The sequence below is a fragment of the Boleophthalmus pectinirostris genome, unplaced genomic scaffold (assembly GCF_026225935.1).
Source record: "Boleophthalmus pectinirostris isolate CB_2022bp ecotype Guang Dong unplaced genomic scaffold, ASM2622593v1 HiC_scaffold_15, whole genome shotgun sequence".
NCBI classification, from domain to species: domain Eukaryota; kingdom Metazoa; phylum Chordata; class Actinopteri; order Gobiiformes; family Gobiidae; genus Boleophthalmus; species Boleophthalmus pectinirostris.
Window position 1 is genome coordinate 6,632,475 of NW_026571070.1, and position 24,752 is coordinate 6,657,226.

Here is a 24,752-nt window from a genome sequence, read left to right on the forward strand (position 1 = left end):
AATATCTTGATATTGGAGATTGGGCACAGAGCGAGTGTCGGAATCAGATCGGGATTTATTCCACAACCCAGGAGGATGACATTATATCTTTCTAATGACGGCTGATCCAATGAGGTGGCAATTTCAGACAGTTTTATGTTGTTTGCATTGCTTAAAGTAGCCATGATTATATTGTAGTAACTGAATAAACACCTTTCAGATCAACCCCACCCTTGACCTCTAGTGTGGTCGCCAAAACAGTAAATCACATGACTGCCCCATCACACGCAAATTCTTAATTTGATAATATCTTGCTTCACTTAAAATATGAAAAACAACAACTTTTTGCACTTAAAATAAGAAACAAAATCAAATGTTGCTTGAATTAAGAAAAAAAAACAAAAAACACTTATTCCATTGGTAGATAATTTTACTTGTCAAGTTGAATCGACTCAAATACAGTCAAATGTTCTTAATTTAAGTCATTTTAACTCACCTAGATATTGTTTTTTTTTTTTTTTTCCCAGTTTACCACAGCATGACATCACAAGGTGCTGCAGAACAGTTTCAGAGAACAGATATATAGATGGATTAATAATAAAAAATAACTCAAACATGTGTGAAAGAAACAAATCACAACTCCAGGTCTGTTTATGATGAGGTAAACAACATTATAACATGACTTAAAATCTTCATGGAGCCCAAACTAGACCAAGTCACAGGTCAGATCTGTGGAGAGGAGACTCCACTCACAGTCAGAATGCTTGTTTTTCTAGATTTTGTTTGTTTGTTATAAATCCACCAAATTAAAGAAACGTAAAGTAGAGCTGTTTAAGCAGATGACAGACCACCAAAAAGTTAAATATAGTGCACCTTTAAAGCACACACTAGTCAATTTTGTGTAATATAGAACTTTGAAAATGGTCAAACACTTAATAAATGCTTTTGTTTTTGTTCTTTTTCCTTGCAGATAACACAGCTGGTATCGTGACTAAGCGCGGCGGGTTCAGGCGGCGGTTGCAGGAGCTGTACGTGCTGCCCGTAGTGATCGAGGACAACGGGTACCCGCCTAAAAGCAGCACGGGCACCCTGAGTATCCGAGTGTGTGGGTGTGGCTCGGACGGGTCGGTGCTCAGCTGTAGCGCAGAGGCCATCTTCCTCCCTGTGGGTCTGAGCACCGGAGCCCTCATCGCCATCCTCCTCTGCATCGTCATACTGCTAGGTGAGACATTCATGATTTTATTTCATTGTGTATTCATTTATTATTTGATTTATTTTTCATGTATTAATTTTACATGTTCTTTGGTGTAGTCAAACCAAATTTGGTAGCCAGTCGCCTCATGGCAATGGGAACAAAAATGGATATTGTGACCACGCCCCTTTACAAACTGGAAGTACGCTATCTTTGATTATTTATTTATTTATTTTTAATAAACACATGCAAAAATTTGGAAAAAAAATGGCAGGGTGAGGGTAAGGGTTAAAGGTTGTATGGAGGATTTTTTTTTTGTTTCAAATTGTCATTGAAAGTTTAAAATACCATTACAGAGACACAGCAGCCTTGTAATTATGATGACCAAAAAAAAAAAAGAATGAAAATCTATCAACTGTGGACGTAGTGAGGCCAGATAAACAAATCAGCCAATAGAAAACGAGGCTCCCTCTTTATCTATTGGCTGTTAGGTTGTCAATCAAACTCCCTACATTTCTACTGTAACGCCGGCGCGCGGGGATTACGTGGTTTATGCAGCGGTTCTTAGAGGTTTTTTCAAACTGTCGCTTCCTCGCAATTCGCACAAAGTTTGTTGCGATGGCGGACGAGAATCCACAACCCGTTCGCCGCAAAAGAAAGTCAGTTTTTGAGGTCGCTGAAAGAAGAAGAGAAGGGGAAAAGGAGCAAAGCCAAACGGAGGTGACTCTTGGAGATTCCTTCCAGCGATAGTGCGACTGAAGCAGACAAAAGGTCTAAAAACTGACGCATCGGTCGCTAAAATATTTCTAGACAGGTCACTTCAACAGTAATTCTGAATGCGCACTGGATGTAAACAAACGTGATTTCTAGAGTAAAGAGGCGGGAGGAGGTGTTTCTTCTGAGGGAACTGTGGAGGAGGACGGTGGTGTCACACATACACAACATTTGAAAAATGACTGTTGCTGTATTTCACTTCCCTTAAAAAATCCTCTATACAACCTTTAAGGCTAGGGCTATGGTTAGGAGTTACGACTAAGGTTAGGTTTAAGTTTACGATTATTAGGTTAGACACGGTGTTTGCGGGACACAGTGTTTGCGGGGCACACGGCTTTTGCAGGGCACAGTGCTTGCAAGATGCAGCGTTTGTGGGACACAATGTTTGCGGGGCGCGGTGTTTGCGGGATGCAGCTTTTGCGGGATGCGGCGTTTATTTATTTTTTGTATTTATATTTTATTTTTCCGCAAAGTCAACTCCTTTCCTCTCTTCAAATTACAACTCAAAAACTTATTCAGACTCCACTCCACTTCTCACATCACACCTTCATCTATTTTTGCATCGTGTTGTGCATTTTTATTCACCTATTTTAAGCTTTTTAACTTGTCTTTTACAGCGTGTTTATTTTATTTCCACTCTTTCTTTTTAGCCCCTGTTCAGGCCTTTCACAATAGGCAATAGAGTTGCACATTAGGCCATTTCATAGGCAATTTCACAAAGGATTCGGCAGCATCATGTAGTCATTTCGGTACAAATGAAACAAAAAAATCATCTGCTGTTTGCTGGTGTGATGTGCAGTTATCCATAGGAGGGCCTGAGGGCACGCTGCGCTTTGTTGTGATGACGTTTCCGCGGACGTCAGCCCCAGACATGTCCCCGGCAGATTCACAGCTGCATGTCTTCGCTTTCACTTCCCCGCTGAATTATTTGACCCCAGTAGAAAAGCAGAATGTCACTGCTTCTCTATCCTCCTCGCCTCCTTTAAACTTTTATTAGCGCCCGACCCTCTCCCTCTCTCCTCCTGTCTCATCACCTTACCTTCCTCTTCTCGTCTTCTCTCCTCCCTTCCTCTTTCTCCTCGTTCTCATCCTGTCTCCTCCCTCTCTTTCCACCACTCCTCCACTCTGTCCTCCACCCTTCTCCCACCCTTCCTTTACTGACGTGACGTTTGTGAACAGGTTGACTATTTTGAACAGTTCCTTAAAGGTTGTAAGGAGGATTTTTTTGTTTCAAATTATCAATGAAAGTTCAAAATACCATTATAGAGATGCAGCAGCCTTGTAATTATGATGGCAAAAAATGAAAATCCATCAACTGTGGACGTGATGGTTCCAGATAAACATTAACCAATAGATAAATAGGCTACCTTGTTTTCTATTGGCTGTTAGGTTGTCAATGAAACTTCCTACAATTCTAATGTGACTGACTCGCCGGTTCGCTGGGATTACGTGGTTTACGTTCACCTCTCACGCATTCAATATTCGCAAGATGCTGTTTACTTGACCAACGCAGCTGTTCTTAGTGGGTTTTTTTTAACTGTAGCTTCCTCGCAGTTTGTACAAAGTTTGTTGCAATGGCAGACAAAAATCCACGACCAGTTCGCCGCAAAAGAAAGTCCATTTTTGAGCTCGCTGAAAGAAGAAGAGAAGTAGAAAAGCAGCGAAGCCAAACTAAAGTGATGCTTGGAGATTCTTCCAGCGATGGCGCGCACTGAAGCAGGCGAAGGGTCTAAAGACGGACGCGACGGTCGCTAAATTACTTCTGGACAGGAAACTTCAAAAGCAATTCTGAACGCACACCGGCTGTAAACAAGCGTGATTTCTAGTGTAAGGAGGAGGCGGGAGGAGGCGTTTCTACTTAGGGAGCTGTGGAGTTGCTGTTCTTCTCTTTCCTTGGAAAATCCTCTATACAACCTTTAAAGTGCACAATCTGTATCTCATTTTTAAAAGAACCAAATCTTTTTTCTTTCCAGTTTTTACACATTTTTACACTGGAACCAGCACCAATGCAGAGTAGGAACTAGGAATGCAACAATATGGTTTTCCCACGATTCAATACATATCTCGATACACGGGTCACGGTATCGATTTGATTTCGATATGTTTTAAGACCAAAAAAAAACATCTCGGAATTTTTTTTCTGCTAATGAGCTCCTCCCACACTGCCCCGCTACAATCTGTGACACTAAAACTATGTTATATTACATAGAAATGTCTCGACAGACCGTTTTCTGAGTCAAATTTATGCGATAGAGTCTAAGAAAAAGATTGTGTATGTTGCGAGTTGTGTCGCGCGTCGTATGTGCGAATACACCACATTTGATTAAAGCCAAAAGTGATTCTAAATTATTAAAAAGTTAATAACTTTGTCATTCCTGGGTCTATCAACGTAAAATAAAAAAGTGACTGAAAGATAAAACTCACCTCTGTTAGAATATTTCAGCTGTAAGACTCTATCGACCTGTTTTCTTGCCACATCTGACAAGGACACTGCAGTAACTGTTTCTCTTTAGGACCAAAATAAATGACCGACAACACTGCGGATGGAGGGACACGTGCATATCGACACATGTATCGAACAAACACGTGTATCGAATCGTGAGACCAGTATCGAATGATTAGATATAATATTGAATATTGTTGCATCTCTAGTAGGAACAGTGAGCGAGAACTTTATCCATTGGGAAAAAAAAAAAAAAAAAAAAAAATGGCATTATAGTAACAGTTACGTTTATTATTTTTATTTTATTATTTAATTTTATTTTTACTTTATTTATTTGTATTTTATTTATTTTTATTATTTACTTATTTATTTTTATTATTATTGTAGTGCAACATTTAATTTAGAATTTCATATTTTCAAATAGAGACATACTCCCACTCTCAATTTAAACCATTTCTGGGTTCTGAGTCTTGGTCATTTCTCTCTTTCTTTGATTAGTTTGTAGTTAAAATTAATTCTCAAACTGGCTTTTGTCATATAAATAAATAATATAAAAACCCAGTCTTTTGAGGAGCTCTTTGAAGGAGCCGTGAGTCCAATCACGACTGAACGGATTCAAAAGATTCGGATCTCATATAAGAGCCGAACGTCCAAGCACTTCCCCCTCCCCCTCTCTCCACGCTGACCGTCAGACCTGGTTTGGCAGCCCCCCCCTCCCCCTCTGGAGACCGTAGTTCATTAAAAAGCCCCATATGAGTTTGGTCATTTGCGGAGGAGTGGGAGGGGCTCTATAAACTCGGTGTAATCTCTCCGGGCCCGTGGCTGTCTCTCCCAAGGTCGAGGTAGTAAAATACACTCCTTAATACAGCGCCATTATAACGGCCCCTCCTCTCATCTGCATACAGAGGAGCAGAGGAAAAGAAAAAGGAAAAGAGGAGCGCGAGTCCAGGTTTATGAGGCCACGGCTGAATTATGAAAATGTGACCGTGGTTTGTGTCGTAAGTTCATGTTTTTCATTGTAAGTCCAGCCGCATTTACTCGGCTCTAAATCTGTCTCAAGTATTGTTCTTTGGAGACAAAACTTTTCTGACAGAAATAATAAGAAGAAGTCAGAGTTATCTTAGGGCACAACGTAAAAGAAAATATATTGGTTTGGTCGAGTAGTATGAATGCCAGATCAAAATACATGGAAGTTTGTGCTATATTAATTTATTGGACAACAGCCAGTGATTATAAATGTATTTTCAGCATTTTTTTTTTATTTTTTTAATTGTGCAAGAGAATTCATTTGTTTAATTTATTTAAAACACGTATTCTTACTAGGATCTCCAACCTTTTTGATTTACAAAATGAAAAACCCAGAGACCTACTCTAGCAGTGGCAAAATGTTTGAGTACACATAAGCCTTAGACGAGGAACAGTTAGGCTACGTTCAGACTGCAGGGCTTAACGCTCAATTCCGATTTTTTTGTGAAATCCGATGTTTTTGCGAGGTCGTTCACATTTACAATTAAATGCGACTTGTCTGTGACTTCAGTGTGAACGGTAAACGGCCCGAAAGTGTCCCGCATGCGCACTGGAGACACGACGACGTCAACCCCATGCGTCAACCGCAGCGAGCGTGCTCTGTGTTTACGGAAGTTGTCCAAACATGGACGCGAGCATTGAGCACCTGGCGATTTTACAGTTCCGGTTTCCGCCTGCTTCAGCGCAGAATAGTGACGTTTGTTGCTTGTTGATAACGTGTAGGTGGATGAATGCGCTTTGGCTGTTCAGACTGAAGTCGCATGTCAAAAGATCGGATATGTATCGGTTTCAGGACCACATATCCAAGTGTCCTGGGTCGCATTTGAAAAAATCGGATCTGCGTCGTTCAGACTGTCATTAAAAGATCGGATACAGGTCACATAGGGGCCAAAAAATCGGATTTGGGTCACTTCAGGCTGCAGTCTGAACGCAGCCTTAGATATAAAACATAAAACATTATCTGATTTTTTAGTGCATCAAAATGATACATGTACAAGGGGGTGGAGAGCTACTGGTAGGTCCCGAGTTTCAGGTTGGAGACTCCTGTTATAAAATATTACAGTAACCATTCTGATCTCCATGGAGACAAGCAGGTGTTATTCCCATAAACTTTAATCGATGTGAAATTTTCTCACTCTACAAAATTGACTTTTGTGAGCTATAAGTCGTGTTATAATGTTGTTACTTCATCAAAAACATGTCTGGAGTTGTGTTTTGTTTCATTCACACATTGTGTAATCCTTCATCCTTTACTGTCTACACTCAGAATGGCCTGTTCCACCTTGTGATGTCATGAATCAGTAGTTTAATTAATCAGTGCATTTATATAACGTCTTTCAAGATACCCAAAGACGCTTTACAGTTCATTTTACATGTACTCATCACTCAGTGGTGCTGCTACAGTGGCCACAGCTGCCCTAGAGCAAACTGACGGAAGTGAGGCTGCCGATCTGCGCCATCAGTCCCTCCGACCACCACCGACACTTACGGACACACTTTCATTCTAGGCAGTGTGGGTGACGTGTCTTGCCTAAGGACACAACAACTTTTTTGTTTTTGTTTTGTTTTTGACATGTTTTTTTTGTGACTGGCGCCCCCCTGTGGCACCTAGGATTCCCAGTGGTCTCCCATCCAAGTACTAACCAAGTCCGGACCTGCTGAGCCTCTGAGATTTGACAGGATCAGGATTTGACAAACTGTTGCGGACAGTTTTGAAATCAACCATTAGTAATTATTAGTTCAGGAGAGATTGGCAAGTCTAGGGCTGAAATCATCCAAATAATTCTAGAGAAGATGTACGGAGTTTGAAAACAGAGCAATGCAGTTCCATGTGGTTACATGACATCACAAGGTGGAACAGAGTGTTTTCTGTCTGAGAGAAGAACTCAGCCTAAATACGCAAGGGTTTGTGTGTTAAACGTTAAACGCTTGGGCCTTTCTGTGTGGAGTTTGCATGTTTCTCCCTGTGTCTGGATGTGTTTCCTCTGGGCACTTCGTTTTCCCCCATCAACCCAAAACATGCTACAGGTCTCCAGGAAGAACAGTTGATAGTCAAGGTCAATTAAATACAATCAATCAATGAACCTGCCCAGGGACGACAGGGGGAAATTAGCACTGGTGCTAGTGGCAAAAACTGCGTCCTTAGGCAAGACACTTCACCCACATTGCCTAGTATGAAAGTGGTGTGTGCGTGAGTGATGGTGGTGGTCGGCGGGACCAATGGCGCCGATTGGCATGGCAGCCGTGCTTCTGTCAGTCTGCCCCAGGGCAGCTGTGGCTACAACAGTAGCTTACCATCACCAGGTATAGAGTGAATGAATAATGCTCTGTAAAGTGTCTTTGTGACAAAATGTCTGTGAAAAGCGCTGTATAAATACTTACTGCAATATAGGCCCTTTAATTATATTACATGTTGTTGTAAAATGTATTTCATTATATTTCTGTCATTTATCAGGTTTTCTCACCAAGTTACATGAAAAAGAGGAGGTTTAGTTGGCACTCGATGCAACAGAGAATTTCAGAAATCCCAGCTGAAGTTGGTTTGTCAGTTTTATACGCCAATGATCTATATGCCAAAAATAAAACACCAAAAGGTTTACACACTCAGCATTCACTTTTAACGAGACTCTGATCTCATAAATGTGTTTGATGGGTTAGTACCAGCCCACACCCTTTAGATTACTCATCGTTTTAGATTTTTGTGCTTTCGTTTCTCACCTTCAGCGTTGAATACGGTGTTATTGTGCCTCCATGCAAGACACCGTTCACACTACAAGGTCAAGCCATGTGTTTTAATGTCCTTACACTGGAAAACAAAACCCTCAGGTACACTCTGACTCGACTCTGACTAATGTCTTAATTCCAGTTCTGATTTCGTTTTCGTTCGGGTTCGGAAGTTCAAGAGCGGTTCTCTGTCTGGATAATTTCTTACTTGCCCCACTTCTACGAGAGGCACTTGAAAACGAAGTCGCTGATAATCACAAAGAATATTCAAGTGTGTCTGAACAAAGCCTTGGCCTCTTTTAGCTGATAGTGAGATAGTAATACTTGTCTTTATAATGATTTTGTGAATAGCGGTTGGATCATTCATTGAGAGAGGGAGTAGTGCGTGTTCAGTTATACCATACGCATATATCATAAAGTAAAACCATGTAAAGTATGAAGTTGTAGTGATTACATAAAGCTACACCGTGTAACTTTTCTTCTTAACGCGTCTGCTTGTAATATTACAGCGTCAAATTTCTCTATAGTGTTGAGAAAAAGAAAATAAATAATGAAAAAAAAAAAGCATTCTTACTATAGTGTATGCGGCGTCACCTCTCCATAGATCTGACTTGGCCTGATGGTGTCACCTGTTTGTCACCATGGCGATAGATAGATAGTTTAATGTCACACTGTGGAATGTTCTAGGTTGCCTTGGTGATAGGCAGGTGACAACCCCCTCCCCCCCAATAGAATAGTTAGAAAAGTTAATCAATGGGACAAGGGGGGAAAAAAAGTAATAATAATAATAATAATAATAATAATAATAATACATAAAAAAAAAAAAAAAAGCACTCTGAACAATCTTTTGATTTTAAAATCTAAATCAGTGGTTTTCAATAGGCAAGGCAAGGCAAGTTTATTCGTACAGCACAATTCGTACACAAAGTAATTCAAAGTGCTTTACAGAATAAGAAATACATTAAAATCATAATAAAAACAAATCAAAACATAAATAATCATGAAGATTAAAATTTTAAAAAAGAGAGACATAAATTGGAGAGAAGAGTGCGGAATGAAAACCTTTCAGTTATATGCACAGTTAAACAGAAATGTTTTGAGTCTGGATTTAAACAGCGTCACAGAAGAGTCTGTCTCACATGTTCAGACTGTTCCAGGTTTTAGCTGCATGAACCTGAAACGCTGACTCCCCTTGTTTAGTCGTGACTCTGGGCACCAGCAGGAGGCCGGTCCCTGAGGTCCTCAGAGTGCGAGATGGTTCATATGACACTAACATGTCACAGATGTACTTTGGTGCTCGGCCATGGAGAGACTTGTACAAGCAGAGCTGCTTTAAAGTCTATTCTCTGAGGCACAGGAGCCAGTGCAGAGACCTGAGCACAGGACTTATGTGCTCGTACTTCCTAGTTCGAGTAAGGACCCGAGCTGCAGCGTTCTGTTCTGGATGTTCTGGATGTTCTGCAGCGTCTCACAGCTCGTTTGGAGAGACCAGTGAGCAGAACATTACAGTATCTAATCTACTGGAGACAAACGCATGGATAAGTTTCTCCAAGTCTGCTTTAGACAGTAAACAATAGGTGAGGCCCATTTCCCCTGGGAGATGCAAAAGAGCCAGGTCTAAACCAGGACTGAACTAGGACTAAAACAGGACTAAACCAGGAGTTAGTGTCGGGATGGAACTGCGTAGACCGTTGAGCTAAGCCGAGCCGTCGCCCAGTTGTGCTTTGCGGACACCCTTCTCCACGGGCTTGGGGTTCTCTCTCTCTCAAGTCCAGGATTAGTTCTGGTTTAGACCTGGTTTAGTCCTGGTTTAGTCCTGGTCTAGTCCTGGTCTAGTCCTGTATTAGTCCTAGTTTAAACCTGATTTAGTCCTGGTTTAGCCCTGGTCTAGTCTTGGTTTAGTCATGGTTTAGTCAAGAAGTGCATGAATTTGGATGAAGATGGGATTTTGGGCAGGGGGGCTCGTCTGTCTTTACCTACTCTAAGACTCACATTCACCCCTAATGTAAACAGCAAAACAAATTCCTTGTAAAAAAAAAACAAAAAAACAAAAACATTCATATAAAAAATAACAAATAAACAGATATATAAATTGGTATGAGTTTTATTACAGTGAGTATTTTGGCCCGTGTTGTCGCGTGATCCTGGAGGATGTGTTCAGAGCACCCCCTGGAGCCTCAGTCTGTCCCTGCAGCCGAGTGGCCCACACACGGCCTCACGCTGAGAGCATTTCACTGAGCTCTTCATACCTCCTGTGAGACGCTCGCTGTGACCCAGTTTGTCCCAATGAGAAATCTAATACTCCCCACACCATTTCATGTGGATGCACTGCAGAAACGGCTTACGTAACCCTGACAACTGTCAATTGTATTGTTGTTTACATTGTTTAGTGGTATTTTCTTATTTCTATACAGATCTAGACTATCTGACTACCAGTTCCAATGTTTTTTTTTTTTTGTTTTTTTTTTTAATGTATTTTAAACTAAATAATATACAAGTGAAGTTAATGCATTTATTAATACATCAATTTAAAGTTATACCATTCAACTTTTCTGAAGGGTCCGCCATCTGCTTGTCTCCATGGAGATTTTCTTATGTAACCAAGGATTTTTGCAATCCATTCATCTCCATGGAAACAAGCAGGTGACATCATCAGACCAAATTACACGCCAGGTTTGCGGAGAGGTGACCCCACCACTCAAATCATATCCCTTGTGGATCAATAAAGTTTGTCTAAGTCTAACATAATCATAATGTCATACTGTGGAACATTTAAGACCTTAAAAAAAGGGGGTGGGGTTAAATAAGTGTTTACTTCCTCCCACTCCTTTTTCGAATATACACAAGTAAAATCTACATGACATTTATTTTTCATAAATGAAATGCGTTCTTAAAGTACTAGTAAGAGTAATTAATACATCTACCTGATAGAGATGCGCGGATGGGCTACTTTTTCAACCGCAACCGCATCGCAAAACTCATCATCCGCCCGCTATCCATTTGCAACCACAGTTTTTAACCAGTTTTCAAAACCGCACCCACCCGCCATCCGCTCGGTCCAATCCCATTTGCTCCGAGTTCAGAGTTTTTTATTTGAGTAGTGAAACCGCCACCCGCCCGAATTTAATTAAAATATTATTTTTCGTCACGTCATCCGCCCGACCCGCAGTTTAGCGCATCTCTACTACCTGATCAAAACAGTAATATTAATTCAGTCTTAAAGGTGTATTGTATAACTTTTCTGGTGGAGGGTTCATCACATTGCTTGTTTCTATGGAGATGTCACTGCTCTGCCTGGAATGTCCCGCAGTACAACATTAAGCAGCTTTACTTTACATTTATTCAGTTACAGGTGCTTTTATAGCTCAAAAATACCTAAAAAACTGATTTTCTGACTGTGAGCGGGGTCGCCTCTCCACAGATTTGGCTTGTAACTTGGTCTGATTTGGTGTCCTCGAAGACCCTCCACCAGAAAAGTTACACAATGCACCTTTAACTTTTATTCTCTGGCTTGAGTTGTGTGGTCCTCTGTGTTTATTTCATTGTTTTTATTGTTTTTTTATTTTATTTTGTTGTTTTTATTTCTTTTTATTGTTTTTATCTTATTATTTTAATTAAATTTTATTGTTTTTATTTTATTTTATTGTTTTTATCTATTTTAGTTTTTAGTACTGCTTTAATGTATTGATATGATTTTTTTTTTTTTTATTGATTTTATTATTATTATTTTATTTATTCTATTAGTTTCATTATGGTTGAAACCTAATTCTTTTTTTTTTTTTAAGTAAAATGCAATGTGTGCATTGCTATGTGAAGCACTTTGGAAACTGTTTTGTTTATAAAATGTGCTATACAAATAAAGTTGGATTGGTTGGATTTAACTAACTGTAATCAATATAATGTTTTTTTTTTTTTTTTTTTTTTTTTTTTTTGAAGTGTATAGGTTAGAGCTGCAGTTATATTTGTTATTGAACTCTCCTGCTTGTCCACTAGGGGGAGCTCAGGCACTGCAGAACGCGCCGCAGAAACCATTCGGGAGTCATAGAAAGCAGAGGAAGTGCAGAGGCTGCGGGTGGAGGAGATGGGACCTATTTAAATGTGTCTTTTGCACGATTTCAATGTATTTATTGAACTCTTTCATTTGAATCATTTGGGCCTATGCCAGCCGTGACTCTGCATACAGATCCTGCTGCAGTCTCATAAACCCAGCGGGGAAACATACGCTCTGTTTTACATTTATGAACAAAAATATGGCAAAGTGAAAAAGACAGATCGAGCGGAGAGATGAAATGTTTGGGAGGAAATGCAGATCTGATTTGAATACCAGCTTTATGAAAAAGTCGGGGATAAGATTTTCACCCAGTACATGGTTTTGTGTATTGTACGAGGCTTAGAATATATTTTGGGAATGTCTCTTTCAGCTATCCGCGGGTTTCAGAAGGATTTCAAAGCCGGCATTGCAATTAAAGGTCCTATATTGCGCAAAATTGTCTCTCGTGAGTGTAAAACTGTGTTATAATGTTCTTACCTCATCAAAGTGTTTCTGTTTGAGAGAAGAACTCAGCCTAAATATGCAGGAATTGTGAGTTAAACATGTGTGAATGAAACAAAACACAACTCCAGGTCTGTTTTTGATGAGGTAAAAACATTAAACATTATAATATGGGTCTTTTTAGTATTTGAGATTAGAGTTTAGATGCACACACAGTATTTACATGCCAACTAGGGATGGGCATGATTAGTCGACGAATCGATAATCGACTGTTAAGAATTTCGTCAATCATTTTTAATCGACAAACCGAATGCAGGTTGCTGTGCTGTAAGGAGACGAGGCTGCATCTGGCATAAACACTGGAGTTGTGCCTCACAGTCCCACGTTTGGGCTCTGGCTCCTTGGAGACACTGTACCAGTCAGTGAGTGTGTTTACAGCACATCAGTGTCCCGGGTATGATCAGGTTTTTTGAGTGTCCCGGTTTCATCATGGTGCATGTAAACGCAATATCCCGGTTACTGCAACATAAAGTTGAGTGCACTTTTCAGTATTTTCATCACAGCAGTAGCCAAAATAAATAAAGTGACCAACATAAATAAAGTGAGTGAAATGAAAAGAGCCGCGCTACGAGCTAAGAGCAAAGAGCAGTGCCAATAGTTTATGTAAATGAGCCAAGCAGTTTTGAGGTTCGTTTCTTTAAATTGTAAACAAATGTGTTATAATGGCAAACGGACTGATGCGTCTCTAGAGTGGTTCTAGTTTATATGTTGTAAAGTTGAGTTTATTTATGCAGATTAGTAATAGTAATAATAATGATAATAATTTTAATTTTAAAAATTCGATCAATGATTAATCAAAAATCTATTGTTAATTCTCCCAACTATTGAAATTTTACCAAATGCCCATCCCTAATTAGTCTGATTCATCAGATGGTTTCACTTCGTGGAAACCGTCTGACCTCGCAGTGTTAGAATTCGTTCGCTCAACGGTAGACGGGTACTTTTTTTATTTAACCAATTGCTGCTATTTGGTTGTCACGTATGTTATGCGGCGCTGACGGAGCTAACTGGTATATTAAGCTTTTTCCAAATCCAGTAGGAAGAAGGGCAATAACGTCTTTCCCCTTGATGAAATTCACCAAACAGACTCTTTGCTGATTGGCTGGTGCCCGAACTCGCACTTCTGGGACTTTTGTGAACCGTCTAGTGTATTCTGATTTCTGACCTAGTCGCTGGAGAGAAATTAAATTGAGCGGAGGCACTAGGTGGCCCCAGTCTGGTTAATCCTTAATGCCAACACATATTTAGTGTCATGTTAACATAATATTAACCAGATTAACTGCAATGTTAAATGAGCAGCATGTAACACTTATTTTTAGGGGTCAGCCACCTGCTTGAATCTTTGGAGATCTTATCACTTTTCCTGGCATGTTCCACAGTATGGCATTAAACATGTATTCCATTCATCCACTTTCAGGTGCTGCCCCAAAAAACTGAAAAAAAACATGCATTCTTACTGTAAGCGGCAGGCTAGATTCCATAGATCTGATTTGTAAGTTGTCCTCGTCGGTAACTGCTCGTCTGCATGGAGGTGGATGAGTTTAATGCCTAACTGCGAAACATTCCAGGCAAAGCAATAACATCTCAGGTGGCAGATGGCGAGCCCTGCGCTAAAACTATTTGTCTTTGAAATTGCTTTCCGTTATGAGCTTAGTTGTGTTGCAATAATTCTAGAAAAATAACGTCAGTAATTTGGAAAATTCATCACAAATGTTTGTCAAAGTGACGGCTCCACAGTTGACAACAGTAAAAACAGTTTCAAAATCTCGTGCCGCTACATTTGGAGCTGGATTTCCTGTCTTAATTTTCCTCTCTTCATATTGTGAAACCTCTCAGAAATCACCGATACCCAGAAAACCAGTTTACTATAAGACAGAGATAACCAAACTTTTAGATATAGATATATTTAGACATATTGTATAGATTTATTCTACAGCAGATTCACATAGAAATGCATAATTACTCCCTTCAGTGTCTCTGCTCATCCTTTAAAATCTACTCTTAAGATAAATAACTAGGCTTAGCTATTTTGTATAATCACTACTATAGTTCATAATTGTACTGAGGTCATTTGAAGATGAGGCTCTGATCACAGCTCAGACTCAGAGACAAATGTCAAGACAAATGCATATTATTCCAATCTATCTAACAGCAAAATTACTAAATAGGACAAGAACTACTGATAGGGACAATGGACTGTGCACCAACGACGAGGCACAAAGTCTAAACCACGGTAGCCTTCCACTAGCCAGACTGGTGCCACCTAGTGCCTCCGCTCAATTTCCTTTCTCTCCAGGGACTAGGTCAGGAATCGGAATACACTAGACGGAAGTTGTAGACCGCATACCGGCCAATCAGAGAAGATCTGTGAAGCCATGACGTCAAACTCAAGCGTCTGTCTGGGTCCCTTTTGTGGTACAGCACAACAGTAAGCAAAGCGGTCGAGATGGATGTAGACGAAGACAGACATTCTGTGTTGGCAACGATTCCCGAGATCGAGGGTTTAAAGCTGGAATAAAGAGAATGTTTGGTGAAATTTATCAAGGGGAAAGACGTTATTGTCCTTTTTTCTACGGGATTTGGTGCATTACATACGTCATGACCAAATAGCAGTGATTGCCTACCCACCTAGCATTGACTGAACAAATCCTAATGCTGCGAGGTCAGACGGTTTCCACAAAATGAAACCGGCTGATGAATCAGGCTACCCTTCCACTATAGTTTGTGTATTAAAGTCATTGTACAGGCGTAAACATTGAGTCTCTGCATGGGAATGTCGACACAGACTCCTTGTACAAGTATGACTTCCTAATATTGGAATAAGTAAATCATCTTTATTTCAGTTTCAAGTGTATTAGTGTATTTTTTATCTGACTGACGAAACTGACGAACACAGGAGGAAAAGGTTGTCCTCAACACTACCTTAAAGGTCCTGTATTACACAGAATGTACTCTTGTGAGCTTTAAGTCATGTTATAAATTTGTTACCTCCTCAAAAACATACCTGGAGTTGTGTTTTGTTTCATTATTTATTGTATTATTAGTACTATCCGTTATTATTAGTCTGTCTGCCTCTCCAAAGCTCAAAATGCTCTGTGATTTCATGAAGCAATAGTTTTCTTTTGTTCAGTAGAGATAGTCTAGCCAGGCTGGTGCCACTTAGTGCCTCCGCTCAATTTCATTTCTCTCCAACGACTAGGTCAGGAATCGGAATACACTAGACGGTTTGCATTAACTCCGGAAGTTGTAGACCGTGCACCGGCCAATCAGCGAAGAGCTGTGAAGCAATGACGTCAAACTCAAGCACCTGTCTGTGTCCCTTTTGTGGTGCGATCGAGATGGATGTAGACGGTAGAAACCTCGTATTTTTTATTGCACCTTTAATTTGCAGGTTCACCTCGCAGAAACGACAATGATCGTTGACAGACCTGTTCACCCTCTGCTTTGTTGACACCACTGAGGGGTCCGGCGCATTATATACGTCACGACCAAATAGCAGCGATTGGTTAAATAAAAAAAGGACCCACCTAAGATAGAGGGAACAAATCCTGATGCTGCAAGGTCAGACGGTTTCGTACGGAGTTTAAAACAATGGAGCGCTTCCTGTATTACCACATGACATCACAAGGTGGAATTTGCACGTTTTCTGTTTGAGAGAAGATGACGAGGAAACAAAATTATAATGCAGAACCGAACATAGCGTGATTTGAGCCCTTAATCACTTGTTTGTCTGTTTTATGTTTTGCAGTGATCGTGGTGCTGTACGTGGGACTCCGACGGCAGAAGAAGAAGGAAACGCTGATGTCGTCAAAGGAGGACATCCGCGACAACGTGATCCACTACGACGACGAGGGCGGCGGCGAGGAGGACACGCACGCCTTCGACATGGGGACGCTACGCAACCCCAAAGCCGTCAACGAAAACATGCTCCGCCGCGACGTCAAACCCGAACTCAAGCTCAAAAACCAGCGGGCCCCCGTGTCTCAAGAAAGCGCAGATATCCGAGATTTCATTACCCAGCGATTGAAAGACCACGACACGGATAATTCTGCTCCTCCCTATGACTCTTTGGCCACTTATGCATACGAAGGCGAAGGGTCAGTGGCGGATTCGCTGAGTTCTATTGAAACTCACGTGGTAGAGCCGGAGGAGGACTACGAATACCTCAGCGAATGGGGTCCCCGCTTTAAGACGCTAGCCGGGATTTTCGGGGAACATTCGGAAACTCAATCGGACTCGACCACGACGGAAAACACGCATTGACGTTTTATTCCACAGTTTTTTCACGACGTTTTTGTGTATCGTTTTCGTCACTATTTCTGTGCACTGTTTTAGTCATGCTTTGTCCCAGAATTGTAACAGCGTCCAGGGTCGGAGAAGCTGAAGAGAGTAAGTGGCGTTCAGTTTTTTGTAAATAGATGAGTTCTTTAAAGGTTCTCTGCGTAATTTTTCTGGTGGCGGGTACGCTGCCTGCTTGTTTCCATGGAGATGTTACTGCTTTGTCTGGAGCGTTTCACAGTATGGCATTAAATGGATCAAGATTTTATTTATGAAAGGGACAGTCCTGAATTTTAGACACAGGATCTCATTTTCTAGTCAGAGTGTTGGAGACGTGTGGAGACACTTTTTAAAATATTATATCCAATCCTTGTATTTGCAGAGGTCACTGGTGCTAGACTAGTGCATGTCAATGGCCATAGTTATCCTGCTACTAAAAACAGTCTTACCCACTCCACAAAACACCCGAAGAAAATCTATTATTACGCCACACTAGTACGTATTTGAGTCGTTTTTGTTGCAGATGCAGTGTTTTTTGACACTAATCCGATGGAAAACGGCTCCAGAGATGGAACGATCTGGTGCAGCCAGCTCCCACAAATTCATTTGAGATGCAGAACTGATCAGGCACCATGTGGATGCCTGAAAATATTGATACGCTGATGTAGTTCTATGCGCCGCGAAGTAATTCACCACCAAAATGCTAAGAGGCTAGAATATATGTCCATTCATTTATACGACCTGCAGATGTACAATCTCTGAAAAGTTTAACATGAACCATCTCCAATGCGACAGAAGCACAGAACAGACTCACCATCAGCAGAACACCCCTCTGTCACAGAAAGAACTCTCATATTCCACTGAGTCCTGTCCTTTAGTTCGACAGAAGCTGAACCACATCAGCGCACAAGGAGCGAGCCGTTTTTCGAGCGCTCAGTTTATGCAAATTAACCATGCGGTTTTAAGTTTTGTTTCTGTAAAACGTAAACAAATATGCTTAAAGCGGTGTGGATAGGGAAGGCTTGCGGACACAGAAATTATGTGTCTGGACGCAAATAGTTTCCGATACGGTGATTCGTTTGAGTGTAAAACTCTAATGCCATAGTGTGGCGCATTCTAGGCAACACAATAACTCCATTTTGTCTGTATCTCCATGGAGACAAGTCACATAGCGCATTTTTAGTGTTAAACTTATAAGGCAGTTGTACATCCACTCAATATTAAATTGACTTATCTAAACTTTTTAAATGTCTATTCTGAGCAAACTCCAGTATGCTTTTTAGATAATTGACAGTTTACATTCGGTTCACAAAGCTCCTTAAATTGGTAAAATTATTTAACTATTGGCAGTGAAATAAAGATAATAACTTAATAATATAATACATAGCCATAATACTATTTTGATTTTACACATTACAATTTAAAGGTGCACTGTGTAAATTTTCTGGTGAGAGGTTAGCTGCATATTGTCTCCATGGAGATTTTAATACCTTGCCTGAGATGTTTCAACAGTTACCAACTTATTAATCTTGCGCTAATTCAATTATGGTGTTTTTATTGCTCAGAGTCAAAAAACTTACTTAACTTAAAACTTATAAAACATCTTAATACATGACCTGTCAAAAGTTTTAGAACACCACACTTTTTCCAATTTTTTATGGTTTAAAACATATTCTAAACTTTTGATTCAAAAAGTGTCCACCTTTTGGCAGATAAAACAGCTGAACACACTCGTGGCTTGTTCTTTTTACAATAGAAATCAAATATTATTCAGAAACTTCTTCCCGAGCAGAAGTTTCCGTAAATGTGTGGCACTTGTAGGTTGCTTCACTTTTCTGTCCAGTTCATCATTTAAAACCAGCTCGATGGAGTTTAAGTCTGGACACTGTGCTGGACACTCCATGTTTTCCAACTTTCGATCTTGATCTTTTTTCCTGAGGTAGTTTTGGCAGAGCTTGGACTTGTGTTTTGTTCTTTTATCTTTATTTTTAACCTCTGGCTGTTCAGTTCTTACTTTTGTACCATTTCAAGCTCTTCATTTGGACTTACACATCTTAAATTGCAATAAATAACAGGAAAAAATGAGGGTGTTCTAAAACGTTTGACCGGTAGTGTACGTTGTTTTCGATAAAAGGTAACATGATGCCAAAATAACTCGCCTTTAATGCCATACTGTGAAACATTCTACAGGCAAACCAATAAGATTTCCAAGGAGACAAGCAGTTCGCAGTGCACCTTTAATATTCCCAAAAAATTCCACTTACCCTCTTTGGACTCCCAACCCTCTGTATCGTTCGGTTCCAATTAGCAACCCGGTCATTCCCTCCGTTTTCCATGGAATGTTTGTCGGCCATTTCTGTCTCCTCTTGGGAAAAACTTTAGGAAATGCGGCCATTTCCTGCAGCATCCTTAAAAGTGCCTCAAACTAATTGTTCTTTCACTGGCGGAGTCCATTCGAACATCAGCTACATCTTTTTTCAATCGCAGAGTTTGAGCTGCACAGGCGTCCACCCGACCATGGCCCAGGCTTGGCCAAAGAAGTTCTGAATGTTATTTATTTGTATTTATTTATTGACTGATAGATTTCATGGGATATCGGATTATTTATCTATTTATCTCTCAGTCATCAACCTGTATTTTTATTTTTGCAGACACTTCAGATTTTGTAATTATTAAAATGAAAAAGCCCACAATGGAAATGTATGTTTCTGTCTGGGCCGTGTGAATAAACTTGTACTAGAGTTGTAAAAAGAGACTTAGGGCTAAATACTGCAGTTGAGTCATGTAATAAACACTGGGTTTCTTAAATAAATGACACTTGGACAAAAGCTTCATGTTTATTATCGCTTTCACTAGACCAAATGAGTAGAGAACATGGGAAATACAACAAAGGATCATGAAATGGATGAATAAAACACTATTTGGTAATGACATTTTTACCTTAGATGAGCTGTTTTGGAGAAGATAGAGGTTAACTTAGTGGATTTTGGGAGATTGAGATCAAATCTGCATAAACCACCTTTAAGTGGTCTCGTGGCTACACCAGTTTGTCAAAGCCTGATCCCGTCAGATCTCAGAAGCTCAGCAGGACCGGGCCTGGTTAGTACTTGGATGGGAGACCACTGGGAAAATCAGATGCCACTGCGGGGAGGCAGTCACAAAAACTGTTGTTGAGTCTTTAGGCAAGGCACTTCATCCACATTGCCTAGTATGAAAATGGTGTGTGTGTGAGAGATGTGCTGGTCGGAGGGGCGCCTCGCTTCCATCAGTCTGTCCCAGGGCAGCTGTGGCTATAGCAGTAACTTACCACCACCGGGTACGGGGTGAATGAATAATGCTCTGTAAAGCGTCTTTCAGTGTCCAGAAAAGCGCTGTATAAAACTGATGCATTATCATTTCATCAGTGTGCCGCAATGTCCCTGTATTTTTGGAAGTCTTGTTTTCCACAAAAAACTGCCTGACTGCCTGACCAGCCAGTCTGGAGCTGGACCGTAGAGCATGAACAACCTCATCTTTGTTGATCCAACCACAGCTGCTAATTTCTATCATGTGTTTCTCAAATGCAGAACATTCCAACGCTCAAAATTCTCGTAACATTCACAAAAAAATGTATCTCTTCATTTTGAGATAAATTGTAGTTTGGTGCTTCAGTTGTTGATTCTGTAAAAATCTGCACCCAGGGTTCCCGTGGTCATGGAAATCCTGAAAAGTCATGGAAATTGAAAATATAATTTTCCAGGCCTGGAAAAGCCATGGATTTTTGTAAATTCAATGAAAGTTCTGGAAAAGTCATGGAATTTTAGTATCTCTTTAACGCAACTACAGCATTCTGTTAAGTTGTCATTAAGCTAACATGATTATTTCCAAACGTCTGCACCTTTTGTTTGCAAGAGACGACAATAAATGAACTGTCGGGATTTTGAATGTTAAAAACTATAATACCAAACCATAAGGAGAGTGGACAAAATTCATAAGTAGCCCAAAACGTATGATCAATTCTACACATGTAGGGTGCCGTAAAGTTATGGAAAAGTTTTGAATTTTTGTCAATGAAAAAGAGTGGGAACCCTGTGCACCATTTCTCAGTTTTTTATGCAGTTTTTCTCCCTTTTTTGTGTTTGTTTTTGACGCAAATGGACCGTGTGTCTCTGATTGGTTAAGCCACCTGTCAATCACTCCCTCTGAAATTAGGAAGAGTCGGGTATGTTGAGAAACGAATATTTCCCTCCCTCTGTTTTCCAAAATAACATCGTGCACATAGCATCGTTTTCAAATAAGTTTCCGTTTACATCAACCCGCATAAATTCGCCATCGAGCGCCGTCATAACTACATCAAGGCTCTGGGCGGCACATGAAAAATATTTCAAAAGAAGAAATGTGACTGCTGCTCTGAATGCTCCAACATCATCATCAACATCAACAGAGCAAAAGGGAAACATTGGTCGCAACTTTTATCTCACTTAACACGCAAACGCTAAACCATAGCTTTCCAGAATCTTCACTTTAGCCAGAGTTTATAGAAAGATTCATTTTCAGAGGTGAATTGGCTGTTTGCGTGTTAAAGGTTTTTAAAAATACCCATGTAAGTGTAAACCTCAACTCCCGATCCACTTGTTTTGTCAAATTTCTGCTTTAACAAGGTTCATAAGGTTCAAATTCATTAGATCAGAAAATAATGGTAATATTGGTAATGTCATTTCTAATTTAACCATTTTGGAGTAGTTACTGGTTAAATCAGAAGATGTTGGGAGATTAATGAAACCTGCATAAACCACTGATCTGCAAATTTAGACTTAGACAGATTTTATTGATCCACGAGGGAAATTACTTGGACACATTACATTACAATAACAAAGAGTAAAAAGATGTCATAAAACTTCCAAATAAGTAGCAATAAAAAATAGCAAGGTGTCAAATAAGGCACAATTATATAACTGTGATATACTTTTTTTTTTTTCAGTTAGTTATAAATGGTTAGTTTGTCATTAATTAGTATTTCATAGCAGAATAAGTTTTTGGGGAATTTGAGATTCATAAGGGTTAAATAGTTAGACATTTGCACTATCCTATGAATACACTCCTTATTACTGCTTATTAATATGATACTAGGCAATTTTTGTATGAATTATGATTCTAATAAGCTGGTGTTGTTAAGGACTAGCAGCAGAAGAAATGTAGGTTTTAGTTATTTGCGCCAAAAGCTTATTAGAATCATAATTCATGGACAAAAATGGCTTATTATCATATTAATAAGCAGTAATATGAAGTGTATTAATTGGAAAGTGTTTGTAAATGTCTAATTAATAGCAGAAAATATAAATATTAATCAAAGCTTATGGGAAATTAGGCATTAATAAGGGCTGAATAAATACTAATTAATGACAAATTACCCATTTAGCGGGTAGTTAGATGTTAATAAGTGTACCCTAAAATAAAGTGTTACCTGTATAATTATACCTTATTTGACACTAGTCCCTTGCTGTTTTTTACTGCTACTTATTTAGAAGTTTTATTACAATTTTTATACGTTTTGCTCTTTGTTATTGAAATGTAATGTGATGTGTGAGCTCCTGTGTCCACGTAATTTCCCTTGTGGATTAATGAAATCTGTCTTAAGTCTAAGTCTAAGTCTAAGGCTACGTTCAGACTGCAGGGCTTAATGCTTAATTTGGATGTTTTTGCGAGGTCGTTCACATTTCCAATTAAACACGACTTGTATGTGATCTCCAGCGTGAACATTAAACGGCCCAAAAGTGTCCCGCATGCACACCGGAGGACACGACGACGTCAACCGCAGCGAGCGTGCTCTGTGTTTACGGAAGTTGTCCAAACATGGACGCGAGCATTGAGCACCTGGAGATTTTAAAGTTCCTCTCGTACCGGAGCCAGAACATGAACAACTTTCATGTTTTAAGGAGGAGATTGAGAAGGAGAAGGACGAGGTTTTTGGCCGTGGCGTTTTGTGGGACAGCGGCAGCGACGTCCGTTGAAAAGAACGTGTGGATGTGGAGACGCAGCCAAGAGTGGTGAGTGGTGATGTGCTTCGCTTCAGTGACACGGAGTTCGTTAACAATTTTCACAACTTCAGCGCAGAATAGTGACGTTTGTGGCTTGTTGATAACGTGTAGGTCGGATGAATGCGCTTTGGCCGTTCAGACTGAAGTCGCATGTCAAATATGTCAGATATATATCAGTTTTAGGAGCACATATCGAAGTGGCCTGGGTCGCATTTGAAAAAATCGGATCTGTGTCGTTCAGACTGTCATTAAAAGATCAGATACAGGTCACATAGAAGCCAAAAAATCAGATTCGGGTCACTTCAGGCTGCAGTCTGAACGTAGCCTAAGTCTAAGTCTAATCTCGCCAGTGTGAGCGGTGTCCCATAAGAAACTGTTATATTCCACCTTATCAAACATCAAGTAAAGAACGAGTCATCCATCAACTCGGATCAATTCCCGCTCGGACCACTGCGTACTGATGTTGTGTCCTGAGGCAAGACACTTCACTCTTCGAGCCCAGTCTATCCCAGGGCGTCTGGACAATATTAGCTTACCACCTCAGAGTGTGGGGCGTATGAATAATGCAAAGTAAAGTGCCTTTCAGTGTCCAAAAAGCACCAGAAAAATGTCAAATATTTCTCAGTTGGGGCAAAAGTTTGCAGGGTTTGCTGGGAGTAGAAGTGAAAAAAGAGTTACATATCACCCTGAAACTCCCATAAATGATTCAAATGGACTAAAATACAAAGAAAGGCGACTTATATTATACTGAACTGCCTTTTTGTTTACTTTACGAAGCTCCTCTGTACGTCTAAAGTCTGTATAAACCTCACATGGCCTTCACTATGAGGACCGACTTCAGCACTGACCACTGATGTTTTTAGATGACTTAGAATCCCATTAAATGAAAATATACACAAAAACTATCTCAATTGTCTGTGCTCCATTTGTGCTGCTTTAGTTTTTGAGATATCAATGACTTTTCTAGGTCAAATTAGAGTCAGGCAGCCCTCAGGAAGCTTCAAAATGCTCTAAAACGGCTCAAAATGGGGTCAGTCGTTTGTGCTTCGTTTGTGCTGCGAAAAGTTTTGTTTGTGCGATTATGGTTCTTAAGATATTAGCAGTTTTATTTTCGGCCAATGACGTTATCCAGCTCCTCAAAATGTTAAACAGCCTCAAAACAGGAAAACATTTGAATTTCGTTTGTGTTTTTTTGTGCTGTGACAGTTTTCATTTGTGTGTGTATATTTCTAAAATTATTAATTATTATTTTGCAGAAATTATATGACATCATTTCCACTCAGCTGACAGCAGCGGCTTTAACAAAACTAAGCAAAACTAGTGAAGATAAACGAACTGAGGCTGTGGAAAAGTCTGTATCAGTCTTTAGTAACTTGCTTTTGATTAATATTTTATATAAAAATACACATTTTTCCACAGTCTCGGATTGTTTATCTTCACTAGGTTTGCTGCCGTCAGATGAACGGAAATGACGTCATATAATCTCCGCAAAAATAATAATTTTTCATTTATAAATATACTAACGTAAATGAAAATTGTCACAGCACAAATGAAATTCAAAATTTCATATAATTTTCTGCCTATTTTGAGTCCATTTAACATTTTGAGGAGCGGGATGACATCCTTGACCTAAAATAAAACTGCTAATATCTTAAAAACCATGATCGCACAAACAAAACGTCTTGTAGCACAAAACGGCACAAACAATTGGCCACATTTTGGGCTGTTTAAGAGCATTTTGAAGCTCCCTGGGGGCTGACTGACCCC

At 39.9% G+C, this 24,752-nt stretch overlaps 1 protein-coding gene across 1 annotated transcript in view; it reads left to right on the forward strand.

The window, feature by feature from the left end:
• LOC110175540 (cadherin-12-like) overlaps nucleotides 1–17,045 on the forward strand; it is a 458,088-nt gene extending 441,043 nt beyond the window's left edge. The window contains 2 exon segments of the mRNA XM_055150970.1: nucleotides 950–1,201; nucleotides 16,439–17,045. Of these exon segments, the coding sequence (XP_055006945.1) occupies nucleotides 950–1,201; nucleotides 16,439–16,953 (767 nt within the window). The 3' untranslated portion in view covers nucleotides 16,954–17,045.
• Nucleotides 17,046–24,752: the final 7,707 nt, after the last annotated feature.